The 22,039-nt window shown below is 52.4% G+C and overlaps 1 protein-coding gene across 7 annotated transcripts in view; it reads right to left on the bottom strand.

Annotated features, from left to right (window-relative positions):
• Positions 1-22,039, bottom strand: part of MEF2D (myocyte enhancer factor 2D) — a 35,902-nt gene that overhangs the window by 3,782 nt on the left and 10,081 nt on the right. For 2 of the 7 annotated variants that reach the window (XM_037132536.2, XM_053666213.1), the window contains exons 2-12: positions 17,934-18,103; positions 15,304-15,493; positions 14,483-14,686; positions 12,885-13,022; positions 11,636-11,846; positions 11,361-11,417; positions 9,504-9,694; positions 8,993-9,013; positions 7,644-7,773; positions 1,108-1,348; positions 330-636 (exon numbers count right to left, since the gene is read on the bottom strand). In XM_037132536.2, the coding sequence (XP_036988431.1) occupies positions 330-636; positions 1,108-1,348; positions 7,644-7,773; positions 8,993-9,013; positions 9,504-9,694; positions 11,361-11,417; positions 11,636-11,846; positions 12,885-13,022; positions 14,483-14,686; positions 15,304-15,357 (1,554 nt within the window). In that variant the 5' untranslated portion in view covers positions 15,358-15,493; positions 17,934-18,103. Of the gene's footprint in view, positions 1-329; positions 637-1,107; positions 1,349-7,643; positions 7,774-8,992; positions 9,014-9,503; positions 9,695-11,360; positions 11,418-11,635; positions 11,847-12,696; positions 12,832-12,884; positions 13,023-14,482; positions 14,687-15,303; positions 15,494-17,933; positions 18,104-22,039 lie in introns of all 7 variants that reach the window. The other 5 variants (XM_037132535.2, XM_037132537.2, XM_053666214.1 and 2 more) reach the window with 4 other exon arrangements.

The following is a 22,039-nucleotide window of genomic DNA, read 5'->3' as shown; positions in this document are numbered from 1 at the left end:
GAGGAGATGGAGAAGGGGGTGTGAGGGGGTGTCCCAGGCTACGGGGTGATGTGTCCCCCACGCCCTTCTCCCTGTAGGGCCAGGTTTCTAGTGGCAGGACCAACTCTGAGGGGAGACATTATCGAGCAGTAGGACTGATGCTGAAGGAAGGGATGGGAAATGAGCCTTTGGTGGGGGTAAAAGGGCACCGATGCTACCCCAAAGGGGCTGAGAGAGGGGCTAGCTGGCCAAAAGGCCTTCTGGGTGGGAGATAAGACAGGCTGGGGGCACACGGAGCAGTCCCTGGGTATAGCAGACACTGGCAGACGGGAGGGGTGATGCTACAGTACCCAGGTGTCGAGTCGCATCCTCTTCACAGCTGAGCCCTCAGCCTCGGGCTCTGGGGCTGGGCGCAGCAGGCCCAGTGTGGGCCCGAAGTCCGCCCTTCCATCATCCCGGTCCCCTGTCTCATAGGAGCCCCCAGCTGGGCTGCTGAGACTGTCACCAGGCTCAGGGCGAGTCGCTGGGAACACAGCTGGTGGGGGAGGCGCAGGGCTGCGCTCACGGCTTGGAGACACAGGTTCCGACTTGATGCTGATGTGTGGATGGGTGGTGACCGTGAGGGCAGCACCCACGTGGGGAAGGGGGCTGCCAGGGCTGGCGACAGGAGACGGGGACAGGGTACAGGGAAAAGAAACAGAGGAAAGGAGGTAACAAAGAAAGTGATGGGCAGTGATAATACAGGGTGACAGAGGACAGAGAATGAGAAGAAGAGGGATGAGAGGATGAGGAAGAGACAAGTGGATGGGAACAGACAGACCAGAAAAGAGAGATGGCCAAGTGAAGGGAAAGAAGGGAATAAGTCATATTAGTTCTCTTTCTATCTCATGTCATCTTTTGCAGCCTGGGGTCCCCACCCCACCCCCACCCCAAACTGCCTGGGGAAGGGGCTCAGGGCGGGTCTCCCAGGCTCATACCTGGAACATTAGGGCTGCCATTTGGTGCCTCTTATACTGTCCATTGATGACAAGACAACCTCAAAGGGATCCCAGCTCTCAGGAGGCCCCTCTTCTCCCCACCCCTCAACCATCCCCTCCCAGTTACGTGCACGGGTCCCCAGGGACTCACATTAGATTGCTGAGAGATACAGGGACCAGGTGGGGCTGCTGCTGAGGCTGCTGTTGCTGCTGCGGCTGTGGCTGCGGCTGTGGCTGTGGCTGGGGTTGGGGCTGAGGCTGCGGAGGCTGAGGCTGCGGTGGCTGCTGGGGCTGTGGTGGCTGCTGCCAAGCAGTGACATTGCCTAGTGACAGCCCCCCAGGTGAACTGAAGGCTGGCAAGGAGGAGAGCTCCGCACTGGTCAGCTGGTAATCTGCATGGAAGCAAGTAAGGATGAGTCTCAGTGGGAGGGAGAGGACTAAGGTGGGGGTGGGAGGGCACCTCCAGGAGGAACATGGAGACAGAAGACGTTGTTCGTGATAGACATGAATACCTGGAAGAACCCATACAAATCCAGGAAGATGGCACTCCCAGTTCATAAATGCAAATCCTAATAACCACGACGTGCTGTTTTGTTTTAGTGTTTTTAACAGAACAAAAAGAGGTGGTCTCTTAAGTTTTTTTTTTCCTACTGTGTGTAGGTATTTTTAGAGTGTCAATTTATAAGAAGAAAGGTAAAAACAATAGGGATGGTCTAATATATGTCTGTCATCTCTTCAACTGCCAGGTCTTCAAGTGCCTTTCTGAGACAGAGTGGGGTTGCAGTAAACACCAGGTGAACGGCGTAGCCGAAGCGAATTGCTGTAGTGACCATTCTACTTTCTGCAAAGTCCAGAGTCTCCTAAAGACTGTCAACACATAAGTAACAGCCAGGGACTGAGCTATGGGCCCACACACACGAACACAGAGGACATGTGTCTGCACAGCAGAAAGGCCTGCCAGAGCAGAGGGGTCGAGAGAGAAACAGGTCTAGAGCCCAGCAGGCCAAGGTGTTGACCGAGGTCACCATGAAGTGTCACTCATTAATTTCCAAATGTTTTATTTTTATTTATCGTTATTTTTTAAAATATATTTTATTGATTATGCCATTACAGTTGTTCTATTCCCCCCTTCATTCCCCTCCACCCTGCATACCCCTCCCCCACCACTCCCCCCCTTTAGTTTCTGACCACATGTCTCAAGTTCTTTAGATTCTATATTTCCCATGCTGTTCTTACCCTCCCCCCATATATTTTCTACCTACTGTCTATACTATTTATTTTCTGTACCTTCTCCCCCCTTTTCCTTCTCCCACTCCCCTGTTGCTAACCCTCCTTGAGATCTTCATTTCTATGGTTCTGCTCCTGATCTAGCTGTCCTCTTAGTTTGCTTTTGTCTTAATAACTGTGAGTCTGCTGTCCTTTCACTGTTCATCTTTTTTATCTTCTTTTTCTTAGGTAAGTCTCTTTAACATTTCATATAATAAGGGCTTGGTGATGATGAACTCCTTGAATTTGACCTTATCTGAGAAGCACTTTATCTGCCCTTCCATTCTAAATGAAAGCTTTGCTGGATAGAGCAATCTTGGATGTAGGTCTTTGGATTTCATGACTTGGAATACTTCTTTCCAGCCCCTTCTTGCCTATAAGGTCTCTTTTGAGAAATCAGCTGACAGTCTGATAGGAACTCCTCTGTAGGTGACTGTCCCCTTATCTCTTGCTGCTTCTAGGATTCTCTCCTTCATTTTAATCTTGGCTAATGTAATTATGATGTGCCTTGGTATGTTCCTTCTTGGGTCCAACTTCTTTGGGACTCTCTGAGCTTCCTGGATTTCCTGGAAGTCTATTTCCTTTGCCAGATTGGGGAATTTCTCCTTTATTATTTGTTCAAATAAGTGTTCCACTCGTGGCTGTTCCTCTTCCCCTTCTGGTACCCCTATAATTCGGATGTTGGAATGTTTCAAGGTGTCCTGGAGGTTCCTAAGTCTCTCCTTGTTTTTTTGAATTCTTGTTTCTTCATATTTTTCTGTTTGGTCATTTTTTTCTTCCTTCTGGTTCACTCCTTTGATTTGAGTCCCAGTTTCCTTTCCATTACTATTGGTTTCCTGTGCATTTCCCTTCATTTCAATTAGTTTAGCCTTCATTTGCTCCTCTAATTTGTGACTAAAATCAACCAGTTCTGTGAGCATCCTGATCACCAGTATTTTGAACTGTGCATCTGAAAGTTTGGCTATTTCTTCGTTGCTTAGAGTTATGGGCTCTGGGGCTTTGAGTTCTTCTTGAGCCATAATGTTTTGCTTTTTTCGCGCCTGTTACATATGAGGACCGGAGCCTTAAGTGTTCATCAGGGTGGGGTGACCCAGCTGCTGGTTTGTGATGCTGTATGTGAAGGCGGGGTCAGAGAGAGGCCACCCAGGTCGCTGGTTTGTGACGCTGTATGTGGGGGCGCGGTCAGAGAGGGACAATAGCGGTCCCCTCTGCCGCTCCCCGCTGCAGGGGCCTGTGCAGTCCGTCTCACTGCTTGCTCCTCCGCTGGTTTATCTGCGCACAAATGTGTGACCCAGGTCAGCCCTTGGTGGGTCCACCGCCTTGCGCCCTCATTGGGTTCACCCGCTGCTACTCCACACCTGGGGTCCGCCCACAGCTGCCTGTGCAGCTGGGTCGCATGCCCAGGTCCGTCCGGTGGATCTTTCCTGCCTGACCCTGCTCTGCTGCTGGCTCTGCCCCTCTTACTGGTTTGGCTGAAGGGTTCGTTGTAGTCAGACTTCTGTATAGTTCAATTTTCTGTGGTTTGGCTGCGTTTTTGTTGCTAAAACTTTGTTGTTTTTAAACTTGGTTGTGCGAGAAGGCAGTGTTTCCACCTGCGCCTCCATCTTGGCGGAAGTCTGTAATTTCCAAATTTTTGTCTCAATAAAGAAACAGTGATCTTGCACCGTCACAGAACAAATAGAATGCTGAGATGTTTCACAGTCTCCACAGCACTACTATGTTTCAGGTTGCTTCCTGTTTGGGACAGTTTAGAAAATGTCTCTCCTGAGGAGCATAAGGCAACTGCACCATGGGGTGGGGTGGGGGGGGCACAAGCTCACCTACCCAATGCAGCAGCACTAGGCCACCATGCTCTGGAGCCATCTGCTCCAGCCCTGTCTTTAAGCAGAGAAGACAGAGTTATCTACGCGACATGACAACAAGGTCATGGGCATAAACAGTGTGGTCCAACCTCCTGGCTACTTCCACTTCCAGGTCATGTGAGCTCAGACCCACTACTTACTCTCTACCAATCGGAGGCGACAATCCAGCCTATATCACACAGCTATTATGAAGACTGATTTAATCCATGGGAAGCATACAGACCAGTTAGCACATCGTAAATGTTCAAAGACTTACTTATTATTAATTTACAAATGAGGCAACCAAAATGTCAAGTCTGAGGAACTCAATACAATTAAAAAATGGGCAATGGACCTCAACAGATGCTTCTCCAAGGAGGACATACAGAGGGCCCAGAGACATGAAAAGATGCTCAGCATCACTAGCCATCAGAGAGATGCAAATTAAAAGCTACAATGTTATATCACCTCGCATCTGTCAGAAAGGCCATCATTGATAAAGCAACAAACAAAAGTGTTGGAAAGGTTGTGTAGAAAAGGGAGCTCTAGTGCACTGTTGGTGGGAATGCAGACTGGTGCAGCCACTGTGGAAAACAGTGTGGAATTTCCTCAGAAAACTAAAGATGGAACTGGCTTTCAACTGGCTTTCGATCCAGTGATCCCATTGCTGTGATTATACCCTAAGAATCCTGAAATACCAATTCAAAAGAACCTATGCACCCCAATGTTCATAGTAACACAATTTACAATAGCCAAGTGCTGAAAATACCCTAGGTGCCCATCAGTAAATGAATGGATCAAAAAACTATAGTACATTTACACAACAGAATTCTATGTAGTGGAAAGAAAGAAGGAGCTCCTACCCTTCATGACAACATGGATGGAACTGGAGAGCATTATGCTAAGTGAAGTAAGCCAGGTGGTGAAAGACAAATACCATATGATCTCACCTATAACTGGAACCTACTCAACAAAACAAACAAAAGAGCAAAACAGAACCAGAGACTTGGAAATAAAGAACAAACTGACCAGAGGGGAGAGGGGAGGGATAATAGGAGAAGAAGGGAAGGGGCAAGCAAAGGAATGCAAACAGAGGACTCATGGGCATGGACAATGGGGGGGACTGACTGTGGAAGCGGCAGTCCTGGCAAGGTGGCAGCGGGTGGACCCAGCCAGGCAGCAGATTGTGGAGGGGTGTGGCGTGCAAGGCAGGTGGTGGACCGGGCAGTCCCACATTCATGTGCAGATAAATCAGGTGAAACTGGGGAGCAGGACAGACCACACAACCCATGGCCCCAGCTCAGGGAAATAAAGCCTCAAACCACTAACTGAAAGCAACCTGTGGGGGTTGAGGAGCTGGGAGAGACTCCCAACCTCACAGGAGAGGCCACTGAAGAGACCCACAGGGTCCTAGAATGTACACAAACCCACCCACCCGGGAATCAGCACCAGAAGGGCCCAATTTGCTTGTGGGAAGCGGGGGAAGTGACTGAAATTGGGCAGAGTGGAGCAAGTGCCATTGTTCCCTCTCGGGCCCCTCCCCCTCATACAGTGTCACGACCCAGCCACGTGGGTTGCCCCACCCTGGTGAACACCTAAGGCTCTGCCCCTCACTATGTAACAGGTGCCACAAGACAAAAAACAACAAATGAAAGATGGCCCAAATGAAACAACAAATCAAACCTCCAGAAAAAATAGTTAAGCAATGAAATAGTAGCCAACCTAACAGATGCACAGTTCAAAGCACTGGTGATCAAGACGCTCACAGAATTGGTTGAATTTGGTTGCAAATTAGATGAAAAAATGAAGGCTACACTAAGTGAAATAAAGGAAATTGTACAGGGAACCACTAGTGATGAGAAAAAAACTGGGACTCAAATCAACGGTGTAGACCAGAAGGAAGAAAGAAACATCCAATCAGAAAAGAATGAAGAAACAAGAATTCAATAAAATGAGGAGAGGCTCAGATACCTCCAGGACATCTTTTTTTTTTAAATAATATTTTATTTCATTTATTTATTTAGAGAGAGGGAAAGGGGAGGAGAAAGAGTGGGAGAGAAACATCAATGTGCGGTTGCCTTTCATGTGTCCCTTACGGGGGACCTGGCCTGCAACCCAGGCATGTGCCCTGACTGGGAATCAAACCAGTGACCCTTTGCTTCACAGGCCCATGCTCAATCCACTGAGCTACACCAGCCAGGGCCCTCCAGAACATCTTTAAACATTCCAACATCCGAATTATAGGGGTACCAGAAGGGGAAGAGGAACAGCCACGAGTGGAAAACTTATTTGAACAAATAATAAAGGAGAAATTCCCCAATATGGCAAAGGAAACAGACTTCCAGGAAGTCCAAGAAGCTCAGAGTCCCAAAGAAGTTGGACCCAAGAAGGAACACACCAAGGCACATCATCATTACATTAGCCAAGATTAAAATGAAGGCGAGACTTCTAGAAGCAGCAAGAGATAAGGGGACAGTTACCTACAAAGGAGTTCCCATCAGACTATCAGCTGATTTCTCAAAAGAGACCTTACAAGCAAGAAGGGGCTGGAAAGAAGTATTCCAAGTCATGAAAGGCAAGGACCTACATCCAAGATTGCTCTATCTAGCAAAGCTTTCATTTAGAATAGAAGGGCAGATAAAGTGCTTGTCAGATAAGGTCAAGTTAAAGTTGTTCATCATCACCAAGCCTTTATTATATGAAATGTTAAAGGGACTTATCTAGGAAAAGGAAGACAAACAGTAAAATGACAGCAAACTCACAATTATTAATAATCATACCTAAAACAAAAACAAAAACAGACTAAGCAAACGACTAGAATAGGAGCAGAACCACAGAAATGGAGATCACATGGAGGGTTAGCAACAGGGGAGTGGGAGGGGGGAAGAGGGGTAAAGGTACAGAGAATAAGTAGCATAGACGGTAGGGAGAAAATAGACAGGGGGAGGGCAAGAACAGTATGGGAAATGTAGAAGCTAAAGAACCTAGCTTCTAAGTTCTTCTAAGTGCGATTAAAATGGGACAACTATAATAGCATAATCAATAAAATATATTAAAAAAAAAGAATAGTATGGGAAATGTAGAAGCTAAAGAACTTACATATATGACCCATGGACATGAACTAAAGGTGGGGGAATGTAGGTGGGGGGGGTGTGCAGGGTGGACAGGAGTGAAGGGGGGGAAATGGGACAACTGCAATAGCATAATCAATAAAATGTTCAAAAAAAAAAAGAAAATAAATGAAAACTTCCCCCACTCAAAAAAGGATATCCCATTAAATCTGAATTTCAGATTAGACAATGAATAATTTTTTAGCATAAGGATGTCTTTGGGATATCTACTGCAGAAAAATGTCTTTGATATATACTAAAAAAATTCTTGTTTTATCTGAAATTCAAATTTAACTGGGCATTCTAAGTTTCTACTGGCTAAATCTGGCAACCTTAATTAGAAGGGCCTCTCCCAAATCGATGGCCTTCCTTGGACTGGGTGTGCTCAAGAAAACATCTCATGTCCCCTCTGTAGCCCCTCCCCTGTCCCAAAGCCATGTGCTCACAGCTTAGGCCACCCAAACACTCACCTGTGTTGTAGGCAGTGGGCATTGAAGAGAAGGGGAGGCCCTGGCTGAGTAAACTCGGCGTTGCCACAGAAACCACTGGGGTAGTGAGTGAGTGGGTAGACTGGGAGACCCCAAGGCGTTGGGCATTGTTCTGTGGGAGAAAATGGTCTGTCAAGAAGTGGCAGATGAGGGGTTGCTCAATCTTGGCCTTCCATTTCAAGACCAATTCAGGATCTCTGAGTGCCAAGGCCCAGAGGGAGGCCTCAGCACGGAGGCCCCACGGACATGCAAACATGTGCTGGCACACTCACAGAGACTGAGAGCCATCATGCCGCCTAAGTCCATTCACGTCTACACACAGAGAGGGATGCACTTGTGTTTGCCCTGTGGCCCCAGCACCAAGCTCTCCTACTGCAAAGTGAGAGAAGGAAGACCCATTCTCCTCCTGGCTGATCCCTCTGGAATCTGCTCTCCATCTATCACACTGTAGAACGTGCTCAGGGAAAAGCGTGCTGACATCTGTGAGGGGAATGCGTGTGCTTGCGTGTATGCACACACGTGTGTGGGGCTGTCGGCTCCATCTGCCACTGACTCACTTGTTTATTCCAACTCCACGCTGGGGCCGAAACTGCTGCCGTGTTGGCCGCCAAAGCCTGCCTGCCTTTTCCAGCCTCACTGGCCTCCCACCAGAGAGTGAGGGAGGGAGAAGCCCCCGCCCCACTCCTGGATGAGGGTGAGTATGCAAGTGTGTGTGTGAGAGAGAGAAAGAGCAGCTGTGTGTGCCTCTGAGATGGGATGTGTGCTGGAGGGAGCGCGGAGACAAGGCGGGGTGGGGGGTGGGAAGCAGGAGGCCTCCCACCAAGGACAACCCTGGCCTTGCCTTAAGCCTCAGCTTCCCCTGGAAAATGGATTTTATTACCTGCCTGGTACCCCTTCTATAGAGCTCTGCCCTGGGTTCCAAGAATGCTTGGTGGGCCTGAGTAGAGTCAGAAGGCAAGTGCAGTACAGCCTCTGGGACATATCCTAGAATACATTCCAGGACAAGGCCTAGGGCAAGGTATGGACCACTCCTCTTGAGCACACACGACACACAGAGAAAGGTGTGCTTGCATGAATGAGACATCAGAATAAGACATCCATATCATACAAGTCCAGACACATGCATATCTGACCCCTCACCCCCACCCCATCTATCTCTGTATCCTGCTTGGCATTAAGCATAGCTTCTGGCAAATAACCAAATAAACAACAATACACTACACACACAGGCCAAAGAACAAGGGCACACACACACTCCATGCTGGGGGCCACAGAGCAATGGGATGACCAAAAATTCCAAGCCATGGCAAACATCTCACAGCCTCACTTACCAGATCTAAATGGTCCTCAGTCTGGGAGCAGAAATAAAACCAAGGGATGGTTCAGTCCCTTGCCTCCACCTTCCCCTCACACCTGTCCCCATGGCCATCCCCTCTACCTCTCTGCATAGGAGCAGGATGGCTCAACAGCCTAGAAGCACAGAGCTTTTCACTGTCCTGATGGGTTTCCAGAAGATGCTTCCTCCCACTGTCTACCAGTTAGGAAACCCTCACCACCAAATTCCCATCCCTCGGTTGTGATCACATCTCTCCTATCCTCCTTCCTGTCACAGAACATTCTCTTCCACCATCTCCTCTTCCCTTTTACTGCCTTTGAGGCTGGTACTTCTGTGTTCCAACCTTTTGTAAAGCCCTTTGGGATTTCTATCCAGCCGTACTTGCACGATCTTTCTTGGGAAGTCCTCACGGTAGGTTACCCTTCATCTCTTCTGCTGGAAGTCGACTCTTTCTTCCCTGCACTCACCCATTCCCCAGCCCCTCAGGCCATCCAGGCCCCACTCACCAAGTGGTGCATTAACCCCTTTCCTCCCTGGGAAGTGATGACCCTGAGGTCAGGCTTGCGGCTGGGGGCTCCAAGCTGGGCACTATGGGAAGGTGGAGGTGGAGACTTGGCAGGGATGACCTTGTTTAAGCTGTTGCCATTGGCTACAGGAAGGAGGCCAGGGGAAGCACGAGCACTGACGTAGCCATTGCCTGGAGAAAGGAGACAAGGGTAAAAGGGAAAACATGGAGCCACCCCTCAGCCCTGTGAACTGTCCCCATGCCACTATTCCTGTTGCCCAGGCCCTGTCAAAGCCACGCTCAAGCTTCGAGTAGGTACTGAGATCTCTGATTTCCCCTAAAATCCCTAACTGCCAAAGCACTGGGTTCGCCCTCCTGACTCGAAGCTGTGTGTGACAGGGCTGGGTGGTAGGGGCTCTGAGGTTGATTAAGGAAAAACTGGCAACTGGAACCACAATGGCCGAGAAGTTCTTCTACGGCCAAGTCTTCTCCACCTTTTCTCTCTGGCCTCTGTGGGCAGGAAGTCCAGAACCTTCTGATCCCACTACTGGCCCCCAACTGGGCCCACACTGACCCGGGCTGGGAAAGGGGTGCCAGCTCGGAATTTCGGCCTCAGTGCGGATCCTGCTCACCAGGGCAAGTCCACCACTCAGGCTGCTCCCTTCACCGTCAGCTGGGGATGCAGTGATTTGGACAAGCACGTGACAAGATGCCCACAGCTCTGGAGAAGATGAGTCATTCACTGGTGTTCCTGACACTGCAGGACTGACAGTCCAGCCATCACCATAATTAGACTGGTGACAACAAGCACAATAACTACCCTTACGTGCGCTACATACTCCACAACCTCCAAAGCCCCCGTGGGCTTTCACATGTGTATCATTTAATTTAATCCTCACACTAACCCTCAAGGCAGACAGGACAGGTTATCATCAGCACTATGTACAGAAGAGGAAACTCGAGGCCTGGCTGGCAGAGGTGTCAATGACTTCTCCACAGCCACACGGCTGGATGTAAGCCAAGCTAGGGCCCTACCACTTTCCACACGCAGGCTTGAGGGCCCACAAGTATCTTCCCTAAGGTCTGCAGGCGTTTTTCTGGCCCTCTCCTTGGAGAGGGAGGGTACCCACCCATTTCCCCCATTTCCTGAACCTGTGCACAATCATTGCTGAGGAGCTAGAACTCGGTGCCTGGTGCTAAGGTGGAGGATCCTGAAGCCCAGAGACAGAGGGGTGATTACAGTCAGAGGTGTCACCTTGTTCTGTCACCTGAGAGCACCCTGTTGCCCTGTAAGTATGCATGCGGCTGTCTCCGTCCCAATTCTCAGATCACTTTGGGAATGGCAGGAATGTCAGGGTGGCATCAATGGTGGCATTCAAAGTCACGATCACCAGCACAGGGCAAGAGGGACTGTCAGCTACTGGATTTGGGGAGTAGCCTTTCTTCTGGAGCTTACAGATGTGTACACGCAAGTGTACACCCAACGTCTGGGTATTTCCCTCAGTAAGAACGTCTGTGTGTGTAAGCGTGTGTGAGTCTGTGCCCACTGTCCATCAGCAACCCAGATGCATTTGCATCTTCCAAATCCCAACCAGACCCCTCACTCAACTGAAAACACTCGGATCTTCACCTCCAACTAGAAATGTCAGTTCATTCTTATGATTTGTCCAGAACTCCCTGAGCCTATAGCTCCACACACTAATCATTGCAACAAACACAAAAACCCTGGGGCTTAGAAACCCTCAGACTAGACCTCCAATTCAGGCCGTGGGATCTTCCTCTCCTGATACCTAGGTCCTCCTGGCCCCCTGAGCAGGCAGGCCCTCCCCCACCCCCAGGCCAGGGCAGCCGCACTCACCCACAGGACTGGGGCAGGCTCCGTTAGCACTGTTGAGGTCGCTGCCCAGCATGGCCCCTGGAGGACAAACAGAATGTTGATGAGCTGACAAGACACCCCCTCCGGAGTGAGTCTTAGGGACTAAACAGAGAGAAGAGTTGTAGTCCCTTTCCTCAGGAGCCATGTAAACGATCAAGTGCCATGCAGATGAAGGGAAAGACTCTCTATTGGAGATGGAATCCCAAGTCCCCGTCACTCCTCATTTCCACCTCAGCTACTGCCTGCAGCCCACTCACCTGCACTGGCTGGGCGCTGGGGCAGGCCAGGAGACACACTGTTCCTCTGTAGTGCTGGCTGCTGGGGGGACAGGAGCCGTGGGTCTGTGAGGGATGACGTCACCAGGGAAGGGGTGACCAGGGAGCCGCCTGGATTGCTGAACTGCAGCGAGCTCTGATTGGACACGGGCACTGTCACAGGCATGGCAAAGTTTGGGGCTGGAACAGCTGACTAGACAGAAAATGAAGAGGCAGGGTCAGGCCAGGGAGACTAACCCTTCTCCTAGACCCACTTTTCCTGAGAAGGTAGGCAAGGGTTCTCCTACTGCTGGGCAGTGTATCCTGGGGCCAGCAGCTCAGTCTCTCTGCCCTGGGCCCTTTCGGAGTCCTGCCTGTCGCTCCCACCAAGAAAGTAGGCTGGTGGGGATGCTTTGGGATCCAGCTCTGGCCCAGAGAATGATAATAAGGTTCTGCTCACTACAGACAGGACCAGGGACACCTTGAACCCCCCTACTAGAGGTGGGTTAGTCCTCAGCCAGGCAGGACACACAGGGAGCAGGTTAGAGGCCCTGAGTACAGACCCAAACTCACACACACAGCTGTTACAGGCCTGCGCCACGGATCAGGACATTACTTCACTTGTAATCTCGCACCCACCTGGCCTACTGTACAGGGTGTTCACCCTGCCTCACTGCCTTTGCCTTTAGCGTTCTCTGCCTCCCTAAACACTGCTACTAAGTATCTGAGCCTGGGAGTATCAGGCCCAAGGGGGTCTGTCCGCAGAAAAGATCCAGACAAGAGCACATTCTCTATATTCCTGTCATCTTAAGAATCTCACGTCATCCATACATTTCTTGCTGGTGAGAGGGACACTCCAGGCCTCTCCTGGCTTGTGCTTCATCCAAGTGAGGCTCAGCAAGGTCACAGGTTTATCATGACCAAGGTCAGAGAGGTTGCTCAGGAGTCACCAACAGCCCCAGCACGGCTCAGAGCAGAACATCCATCAGAGCAGCAGAGGGCTGGGCCAGGGTGGAAGCCACACCATGCACCACAAGGAGGCTCTCCTCCATGCTACTACTCACGGCCAGTCTATAACTCTGCATCATTTTATCAAACTCCTCGTCTATCTTTTTATATTTCTCCTCCGTCTGGGGGGTCAGGGCAAACACCTCGTCCACCTCAGGGCTTTCACATTCCCTGTGCTTCTTGTGCAGCGCCTGGGGGAAGGAGCCGGAGGGGGGCCAACAGAGAGAGAGTGAGTGGGGCTCACCCCATAGCGCCGGAAGAGCCCGTCCAGCTCCTCACTGGCGCGCCGGTACTTGTCCTCCAGCAGGGGGCTCTGTTCCAGTGAGTCCTCCCCGTCGGGCTCTGGGCTGTCGCAGCCGTTGAAGCCCTTCTTCCTCAGGGTCTGTAACCACACCACTACTGTCAGCAGAGGTGAGGGTCCTCCATGCCCATCTCTCTGGAGTTCTTTCAGCCCTTCCAAAGACATTCTAACTTTTCCCCAACCTCCCTCCTCAGGGATCCCAGCATCTCCCCAGCCCCCTCCCTCAATGCCGCCCTCCCCTCCTGGGATACTGTGTGAAGATGTGGCCAGTGTAGGGAGTGGGGGATGGCACCAGAATGTGGGAATCACATGAAAAGAAAGGTGGGCATAGCCTAGGGAATACACTTGGCAAAGAGAGATGTGCTTCCAAGGTGGGGCTGGATCTGGGGGTTGGGAGGGATGGTGGTGCCCTGGCCAGCTCCTGCCTTACCACCCATGACCAGCTCCGGGCAGAGGCACAGAGCATTTCCCAGGGAAAGGTAGTCAGGGCTGGCTTTGCCCAGCTGAATCCCTGGGTTCTGCTTATAAGATGGGGGAGAGAAAGAGAGAGAGGGACAAGAGGGAGAAGGCAAGCAGGGGACTAGCATTTACTGAGCTCCTACTGTGTGCCGCCCCGTATGCTGTCCCTGCTGAACATCAGAGCCTCTCACTGCAGCCATACAAAGTAGGAACACGGCAGTGGGTCTGGGGTACGTCCTAAAGCTGCCCTCTCAGTGTTCGAAACATCTTCATAGACACTTGTTTTGTCTTTAAAATGAATGCAAATTTTATATCCTACTGTTGAGTAAATGTTTTCTCTAATACAAAAATAAGGAAACTTCCTCAAAATTTGTGAACCACAGCCTCACTCCAGGAAGGCAGACCTGTGCCCAACCCTGCGCCCCTCTCACTGGCACGGGTTCACATACCCATGCACGCAGCCTCCGTGGGAGGAGCAAAAACCGGACCATCTCATTTAATTCCCACAAAGCCCTTCAGAGCAGGCACTGGCCCCAGTCTGTGGAAGTGGTGAGCACCAAGGCCTGGAAAGGCTAACCCAGGTGGCCATGCAGCCAGTAAAGGCCAGCGCTAGACACCAAAGCCTGGGTCCTTCAACAGTCCACAATGGCAACTCTCTCTGAAACAGAACATGGCCTTGAGGACCCAAAAAGGGAGAGAGACGACAAGAGAAATGAAAACAAAGAAGGAGACAAAGAAAGGAAGAGCTGCAGTACCAGACTAAAAGCTGGAGAAGGGGGAAAAGACAGGCACAGAGAGTTTAAGAAAAGACAGGAAAGAGAGGTCATGTCATGCACAACAGACAAGAAGAAAGACTCTGAGAGAGACTGCAGCGGGAGCGGGCTGGGTGGGCAGCCCTACGTGGCACCTACTCACTGCCCCTCCTTTCTCCTCGGCCCAGATTTGTGTGAGAGGATGTGAGTTTCTGTGTCTGTGTACACAGGTGAGGAGCTGTGAGGGCAGGCCCACGCACGCGTGCCGCACCGGCAACATGGTGTTCTGAGGCAGGCGGGGGTGGGTGGGGTCCCCGTGTGTGGGCGCACCTCGATGATGTCAGCGTTGGTGCGGCTCTCGTGCGGCTCGTTGTACTCGGTGTACTTGAGGAGCACCTTGTCCATGTCGGTGCTGGCGTACTGGAACAGCTTGTTGGAGTGGTTGAAGATGATGAGCGCGATCTCGCAGTCGCACAGCACGCTCAGCTCATACGCCTTCTTCATGAGCCCGAACTTCCGCTTAGTGAATGTCACCTGCAGGTGGGTGGGTGGGCAGCCAGAGCTGGCTCAGTCGAGGCCTGTCTAGGAGCCCCTACCCACAGGCAGCTGGAAATAGCCCCTTCTGGAAAGCTACCATCTCAAGATGACACAGCTCTTTTCTCGGGAGCCCCTGGTCTGGGAAGAAACAGGCAGAACCCCTCTGCCAACACATGGCCACGACACAGCCCACAGCAAACTCGCTGAAGGCAGGGGATTCAGATGAACAGACCTCCACATCACCATTCTGGGGACTGTAACACAAGGTCAGGGAAGGAGAACAGAAGGACTTCCTGGCTCTTCCCCTGGGGTAGGAAGAGGAAAGGATTCCTCTTGGGAAAGGGGGCGTGCCCAGGTATGTCCTAAGGCTTGCGTATGGCTCATGGGCAGGGGCCCAGGTCTGCCTGGTGGCAGCAGTGGGAGTTCCGGGACACACGGTTCTAAGAGCTGCAAGGAGGCAGGGCTCCTCTTTTCCTAGCGCAGCCCTTCCCCTTCCATAATAGCCTCCAGAGTACAATTCCTCCAGGAAGTCCTGCTGGACTGGCTGCAAGGAATGGAGGCAGAGGCCAGCTTCCTGCCTTCATCCACACTATGTGGATCCAGGATGTCCTCACCTGTCGGTTCCGCTCATCAGTGATTCGCTGGATCTGAATCTTTTTCCTCCCCATGTTCTCTGGGATCCTCAGTGCTAGGAAGGGGAGGGGTCGCTGGGCGCTGGGTCTCGGCACACCTCACACTGTGCTCATGAACAGTCCGGGACCGGTGCTCAGTTCATGGTCTGCAGGACACTTTCTGTACAGCCTCCTGGGGGGACAGGGCCATGAGACGACCATTAACCCTGGCAACGCTCAGCCCTGCTCCCTGGGCACATGGGCCAGGCCCACAGCACCTCCAGGAGAGGCTGTCGGCGTCCGAACCCATCCTCAAAATGAGGACATGGTGGCAACTGAGGGGATGGCATGCCACAGCTAGACACAAGCTGGACCCCATTTGCACTCAGAGCCCAGGACTCTGGTCCAGGCCCTTTCCACACCATCACTGCTGCCCTCGGGTTCCAGGTCAAACAGTGCACACCGAACTCCCTAGCTTCTAGGGGTCTGGGCCTTAGAGAACACCCCACACACTTCCTTCTCCTGGAGCAGAGACACGTGAGCTCATCAGCTGCCCCTCTGGCTTAGAACTGTGGTTCTTGTGCTACAGCGTGGTGCAGAGAATGTGTTGAATGAACACCTGCCAAGTCCACAAACAGCTGGCACAGTGTACCTGCTGCCATGAAGGGAATGTTTCTGCACTCCTGTACCAAGAACACACTAAGGCAGGGGTCCTCATGGAGCCCCAAACCTGGATCCCAGAGTGGGCTGGGGCCACAGACCCCTACCTCTTCAACCAGGGCACTTCCACACCAGTCTGCTTCCTTCAGTGAGCCTCAGCCTACAGTTTTTTTGGAAGGGTTCTGCTGCTATAAATCAATCAAGTGTTCAATCAATCACCCTTCTAGACCAGAGGTTGGCCATTTTTTTTCTGTGGAGGGTCGAATAAAACATGTTTCAGGCTTTGCAGGCCACACAGTTGCAACCACTCAACTGCCACTGCAGCAGGAACACAGCTGCAGATGACATGTGAATGACTGGGTGCAGCTGTGCACCAAGGAATCCAGGTTTGTAAGAACAGGCACGGGCCGCAGCTTGCTGGTTCCCACTCTGAAGGGACAGGGCCAAGTCTAGAACCCAAGCTCAGTCTGAATATTGCTTCCCAACCCTCTTCACCATGAAGAACAAAGGGGAAAACAGAGAGCCTACCAATGTATGCAAATGAGGCTCCTGGAAGCCAGGGCATGCGGGCATCAGGCGAGGATCTGTATCTCAGTACACCTATGAACAACCCACTAGTTGAAGGGCTTCCGCTCCAGTGCCAGAATGGCAATGTGCTGTACAACTCTGGAGGTACCCTGGGCTGGAGGGGGCAGAGGTGAGAGCCCAGTCTGAGCCAGAGAAGGTGCAGGCTTTCAAGTGTGGGCAGTGCTCAAATAGGCGGGGTGAGCCCTGGGGGCTGAAGGTATGAAATAATCCTGGGGTCCCTCCAGCTCTTAGATTCTTGAAGTCTTCGCATCAGAGGCGGAGCCTTCTGAGAGACATTGGAGGGAGCAGTGAGAACAAGGCTCCTGTTTTCTAAAACTTTTCTGAATGGGTCCTGAGAGGAGTCCAGACCACAGAAGTCCAGCCCTTCCCTCCAGAGTCCCCCTGCCACAGAGTCCCTGCCAGGGACCCGACAGCAAAGTTGAGGGAGATGGGCAGAGGTGTCACTGTGGTGTCTTTGAGGACAGACATCTGTAATTAGAAATCCCCTCCCCAGCCCCTATTTCCAATGGCTGAATGGCCCCCAAAGTTCCACAATAGGTGCTGAAGTTCAGCTTTGGCATCTTGACATGGGGAGAGGGAAGGCTGGGAATCTGTGGACTCGGGAGGAGCCAGGACTCCCCCTCCCCTCTTTCCCATGAGCTGGGCTGTCCCTCGGGCCTTCCCTAGCCTGGCTGGAACAAGAGCGTCTACTCTGTCTAGGTATCTTCGGAGAATCATGTAGCCCCTTCCCATTTCCGGAAAGACCCTCTGCCCTTCCCTCTCCCCAGACACGGATGCTCCCCTTTTCTTGTTTTCAACCTGCTCCAGGAGGCCTGAGCCTCCCACTGTCCATCCTCACAAAGGCCCCAAGACAACACCAAAACCAGCTCCGCCAACCCTGAGCAGCCCAGCAGATACCTAGGCCCAGAACTACCCATCTCCTGCATTCCCTGCCTGTAAACCCAATTCTGCCAACCCCCATTACAAAGGCTCTAGCACAAGGATTTCAGCTCCTCTGCCTCCTACTGCCATAGTCAGTATTTTTCTAGAGTTTGGCAGGAGAGGTGGGGAGGGCACACCACAGGTGGGGGGTGGGGTTAAAATGGGGGCTTTTTAAACAGGATTCTCTGGCCTGCCTTGGAGACCCCAATCCAGACTGGTAAGTGAGGGCAACACAGAACCCCTCTGGCTTATAGCATCTGCATGCCCTCCCTGTCCCATTTTACTATCTCCTTACCATGCTTTGTTCACAAGAAAATTCTTGATGAGATGCAACCTCTATCAACTTATGGCCAATAATCTGTCTTCCTTCAAGTCAGGAAAGAACAATCTCTTAGCTCTCATGACTCTCAGAAAAGTCATTCTAGCAAGCCAACCTCACTCCTCTGGTTCCACCAATTACTTACTCTCAGGGTGTCTTGTTCTCTTCTTTCTAGCACTTATCATGGCTGTAAATTATCACAGTTCTGTGCTTCTCTTTCATGCCTGGCTCCACTATGAGACTAAAGCTCTGTGAGGGCAGGAACAACATCTTTTTTACTGCTCCATCCCCTGGAAAGAGGAACTCGGGAAATATCTGTTAAAAGGAGGAAAGGACTGTTTCATCTTTGTGACCCTGTGAGAAGTCCTTGTGGTCCTTCAATCAGTCCTGCTGCAGGACCAGCTCCTCTCTCCATCCTCTGTAGACACAGAACACTTCCTCTGCCAGCTGTGTCTGAAGCTTGTCTAGTTGGAAACTCTCTACCTTCCAACCACCTCTGCCCTCAACCTTCTCCACCCTTGGGTTGGCTGGTACAGAGGGTGAGACTCTCAAGTCTTCTAAGGAGCAGCCCTGAGCACATGGAGATGTAGAGGATGGGGTTGCTTAGGCAACTGTTGCCTGGCAACCAGCTCCCTGGCTGAGTTCCTATACCGCCCCCCCCCACCCCCGCCTCATGCTGGGGGAGCTGGGATGTGAGAGGGATCAGGGCTGAAAAGACAGGGAAGCCAGAGAGACCCATCCAACATACTCTGACAGGGAAGTCAGGGCATCATCTATACCCAGTCCCTGCCAGAGTAGCCAAATGCACTTTTTATAATTCCACATTCTCATGGCCCCTTTTCCACTGCCCTCCCATCTTTTTGCCAACACTGCCAGAGGAGGAGATGCCCCTGCCTTAGGCAGTCCTTCCTCCTATCTATCCAGGAGCCCTCCTACAAAACAGATTTAGTTTACACCAATCTCCTCCCTCTCTGTTCTCCATTCTACATTACTGCAGTCTTAGAAAGCCCTGGGGCAAAACCATAAACTCACCTCTGACTTTGGAAGAAGGGGTGGCTGGGGCCTGGATGGGCACAAAGGACCCTAAGGTGATGCTACCTGAGGTACAGAGGCCTATCCTGTCCAAGCTTTCCTCCTACCCAATTAGGGAGATTTTAATGAGCACCTGGACCTTCTTTTTTATTAGCCCTCTGCCTAATTACCTAACCAACTGCCAGGAGCCAGAGGCCTTGGCATCTGTTCTCCAGATGTGAGCCTTTTCTCCCTAGTCTGCCTTGGCCCCATTCCTCTTCTTTCCCACCTGCTCCTCCTCTAAGAAGCCCTCCCAGATGAACTGGCTTTTGGCTACTTCTTCTGGTGTACAAGGCTTGGAAGGGCTTAGGCTGCCATGGAGATGGGAGGAGGGCAGGGGTTAGCCAGGATGGCCTTCATGCTGATCGCTCCGGGGCCTGCCCAATCCTGACCTCAGGCCACAGCTATGACCCCTTCAGTTGGCAGTATCTGTTGTCACCAAAAGTACCCCCAGGAAGTTTCCGACTGCTTCTGATTCACCCAGTAGGGCAGTGCAGGCAGGACAGGAGGGAGCAGCTCCTGCCTGGGCTGGGGAGTGGGGCAGGGAGAGGTAAGACTTTCCCAGTGGAGACAGAGGAGCAAAGAGGGAGGGAAGATGGCAGCTGGGCAGCAGAGAAGCCTTTGCAAATGGACAGCAGGGAAGACGAAGGGTGAGAGGCTCGTCTGACAACATTTGGACGAGGAGGAGGGGCTGAGAGGACCAGAGATGTGGGGGATCCAGAAGGATCCCAGGGACAGCCACCTTCCCAAGCTGTACTACCAAACCCAATAGGAACTTGTGGGTTATATTAAAATGCAAATGAGGTACAGATAATATGCAAAATGTACCCTAAAAGGGGTCTGGGTTTGGAAGGGGCATGGGAGAAGTAGCGGGCCTCAGCCTCCCCCAGTGTAACACCTCCTGGTACCTGAGCAATATTCAAACCGTCCTGCGGGGTTTCAGAATGATGCTATCTCAGTTCCTGTGTGAGAGTGGCCTGGGGCCAGTGGGGGCGGGGAGCGGTCAGAGCCGGCTCCTGAAGCGCAGCTGCCGCAGTGCTGCCCTTGCCACAGAAGTGCCTTCCAGTGGCTAGTGCTGGGGGAGTGCCTGCCTCCCCTCCCCCATACTCTTCCACCCGTATCTGTCCTCTGTCCCACGGACTCAGAGGAACCACAAGGCACCTGCTTTCAGAGCTGCCACACCAGCACAGGTCCTATGGGGCAGATGCCCAGAGAGGCTGAGTGAGCAGCCCCTGTCACAGAGCAATGGCTTCAACCCTGCTCTTCCACACGGTGAGAAAGGCAGCTCTCATTAAGTGAACCTTTTATCCCTCCCTCCCAGGCTGCTCGAGGCGGCAGGCTGTGGACTGGAGGGGAAGGTAGGAGGCGCTGGAGACAGCTGTCATCCTCCTCCCGCCCCTTCCCTGTGGCTGGGCTGCAGGGCATGAAATAAGCAGCAGGAGCTGGGGGAGGGGGTGACAATCCAATCCACCTGTCACCCCCACAGTCAGGCGGCCTCAAGCAGCCTGCTCACTAATGAGGGAGGAGGCGTGGGTGAGGCCAACACAGAGGGGGACAGACACACAGACACAAGAAAGGACAAAAAGAGGTAAAGAGGCCAAAAAGAAGGCTGAGTATGGTGCAGAGGCAGACAAGGAGAGGATGGAGGGGAGAGGGAGAGGCAGGCGCAGACAGGGGGGAAGGTACTGACATCAATGGGTGGAGAACAGACACAGGACCCTGAGGCCAGGCCTGGCGTGTGGGCATAACTCAGCAGGACACCATCCCTGCCCTGAGAACTTGCACTGTGGCCAAGAGGCAGAAAAGAGAAGGCAGGTCCCCCTTGGGTGAGGGCAGGGAGAGGCAAGGTGGCAAGGAAGAACTTGGGGGTGTGCCTAAGCCAGGTCTCCCCCTCCCCTGCTGGAAGGATCATTTTAGCCATTGAGGCCCTGGGTTATGCCCAACCTTGAAGGCAGGCAGGTCCTGAGAGTGTGCAGAGGTAAGCAAAGGCCCAAGGGCACTCTCAGTCCCCTGGGTACTGCCTCCATTCCCACCCCGGCTCAGTCACTCTCTGCACTGCAGCTCTGGGACCACCTCCCTGGAACCAGAGACACCTGGTGAGGACCTCTGAAGATGGGAGGAAAGTGAACCCAGTGACAGCCCCAAACACAGGAGATGGGGCCCTGGATGGGGAGCCCTTCCTTCACAAACACTACTGGTCCCGATGTGGGGGACACTACCTCTCCCAAGTCTGAGCAAAGGCAATGCCCCTCCCTCCGGCTCCATTCTTACCATGCCCAGCCCGTTCCCCACCCCCTACTGAGTGACTCCATTCTCTCAGTCTCCCCCATCCCTTCCCACGTGGCAGTCTCCTTGCATTCACCCCAGAGTTCTACAGTTTGCTCTCAAAGGCACAGGTGGGCCCCACCCTCATCCTCCTCTTGCCTTCAAAGTTCTGTTTGGCAGGCTCACTACCCAAACCCCTGGTTCCCACTATTTTCCCCTTCCTCAGGGAGGCCCCTCCCCCAGTCCAGCAGCCTCAGGGTTGGGCAGGGGCTATTTTTAGCCTGGGCACTGAGCTAATTTTAACTCACCCACAGGGGACCTGGGGGCGGGCTGTGGCTAAGGAGGAGGGGGAAGGACCAGTCCAGGAAAGCTGGACCTGGGGCAGGGGTGGTCTCAGGTCTCAGGCACCCTAGGAATGCAAGTGGAGGCAGGGCATTACAGCCTCAGCTTAAGGGACAGGAACTGACTTGCCAAAAGGAGCGCCCAGTATGGGAGCAAGGCTGAAAGCCCTCCCTCCAGCTTCCGCTGGACAAACTCTCTTGCCCCACCCTAGGCTTCCCACCCTCTTCTTGGCACATCTCCTGGGATGGGGTCATCCTATTCTCTGCCCAGGAGATGCTTCTCCAGTGAGGGTCTGTCTCCTGGGCCTTCCTCCTCCACTGGTCCCACCCCAGCTTGTCCTTCCTGTAGTCTAGCTCTCATCCTTCCTGCAGCAGCTGTGAGGTTGTTATGTCTCCCGACAGAGGGAGCAGCCAGCCCACCCTCCCAGGCTCCAGCACCTCCCACCCCAGTTCTGGCCTTCCGCTGGTGGCCTCTGGGCTGATTCCTAGGCTGACCTCCTCAAACCCCTGCAAGTTCCTGGAGCCACCCAGTCTGACCTCAGGAAGAATTTGGGAGCAACAGGAGATTGAATCC

Source organism: Artibeus jamaicensis, unplaced genomic scaffold (genome assembly GCF_021234435.1).
Source record: "Artibeus jamaicensis isolate MK-2021 breed Jamaican fruit bat unplaced genomic scaffold, CSHL_Jam_final contig_447, whole genome shotgun sequence".
NCBI classification, from domain to species: Eukaryota; Metazoa; Chordata; class Mammalia; order Chiroptera; family Phyllostomidae; genus Artibeus; species Artibeus jamaicensis.
Note: the sequence above shows the minus strand (reverse complement) of the source record. Positions and strands in the feature narration are given on the sequence as shown.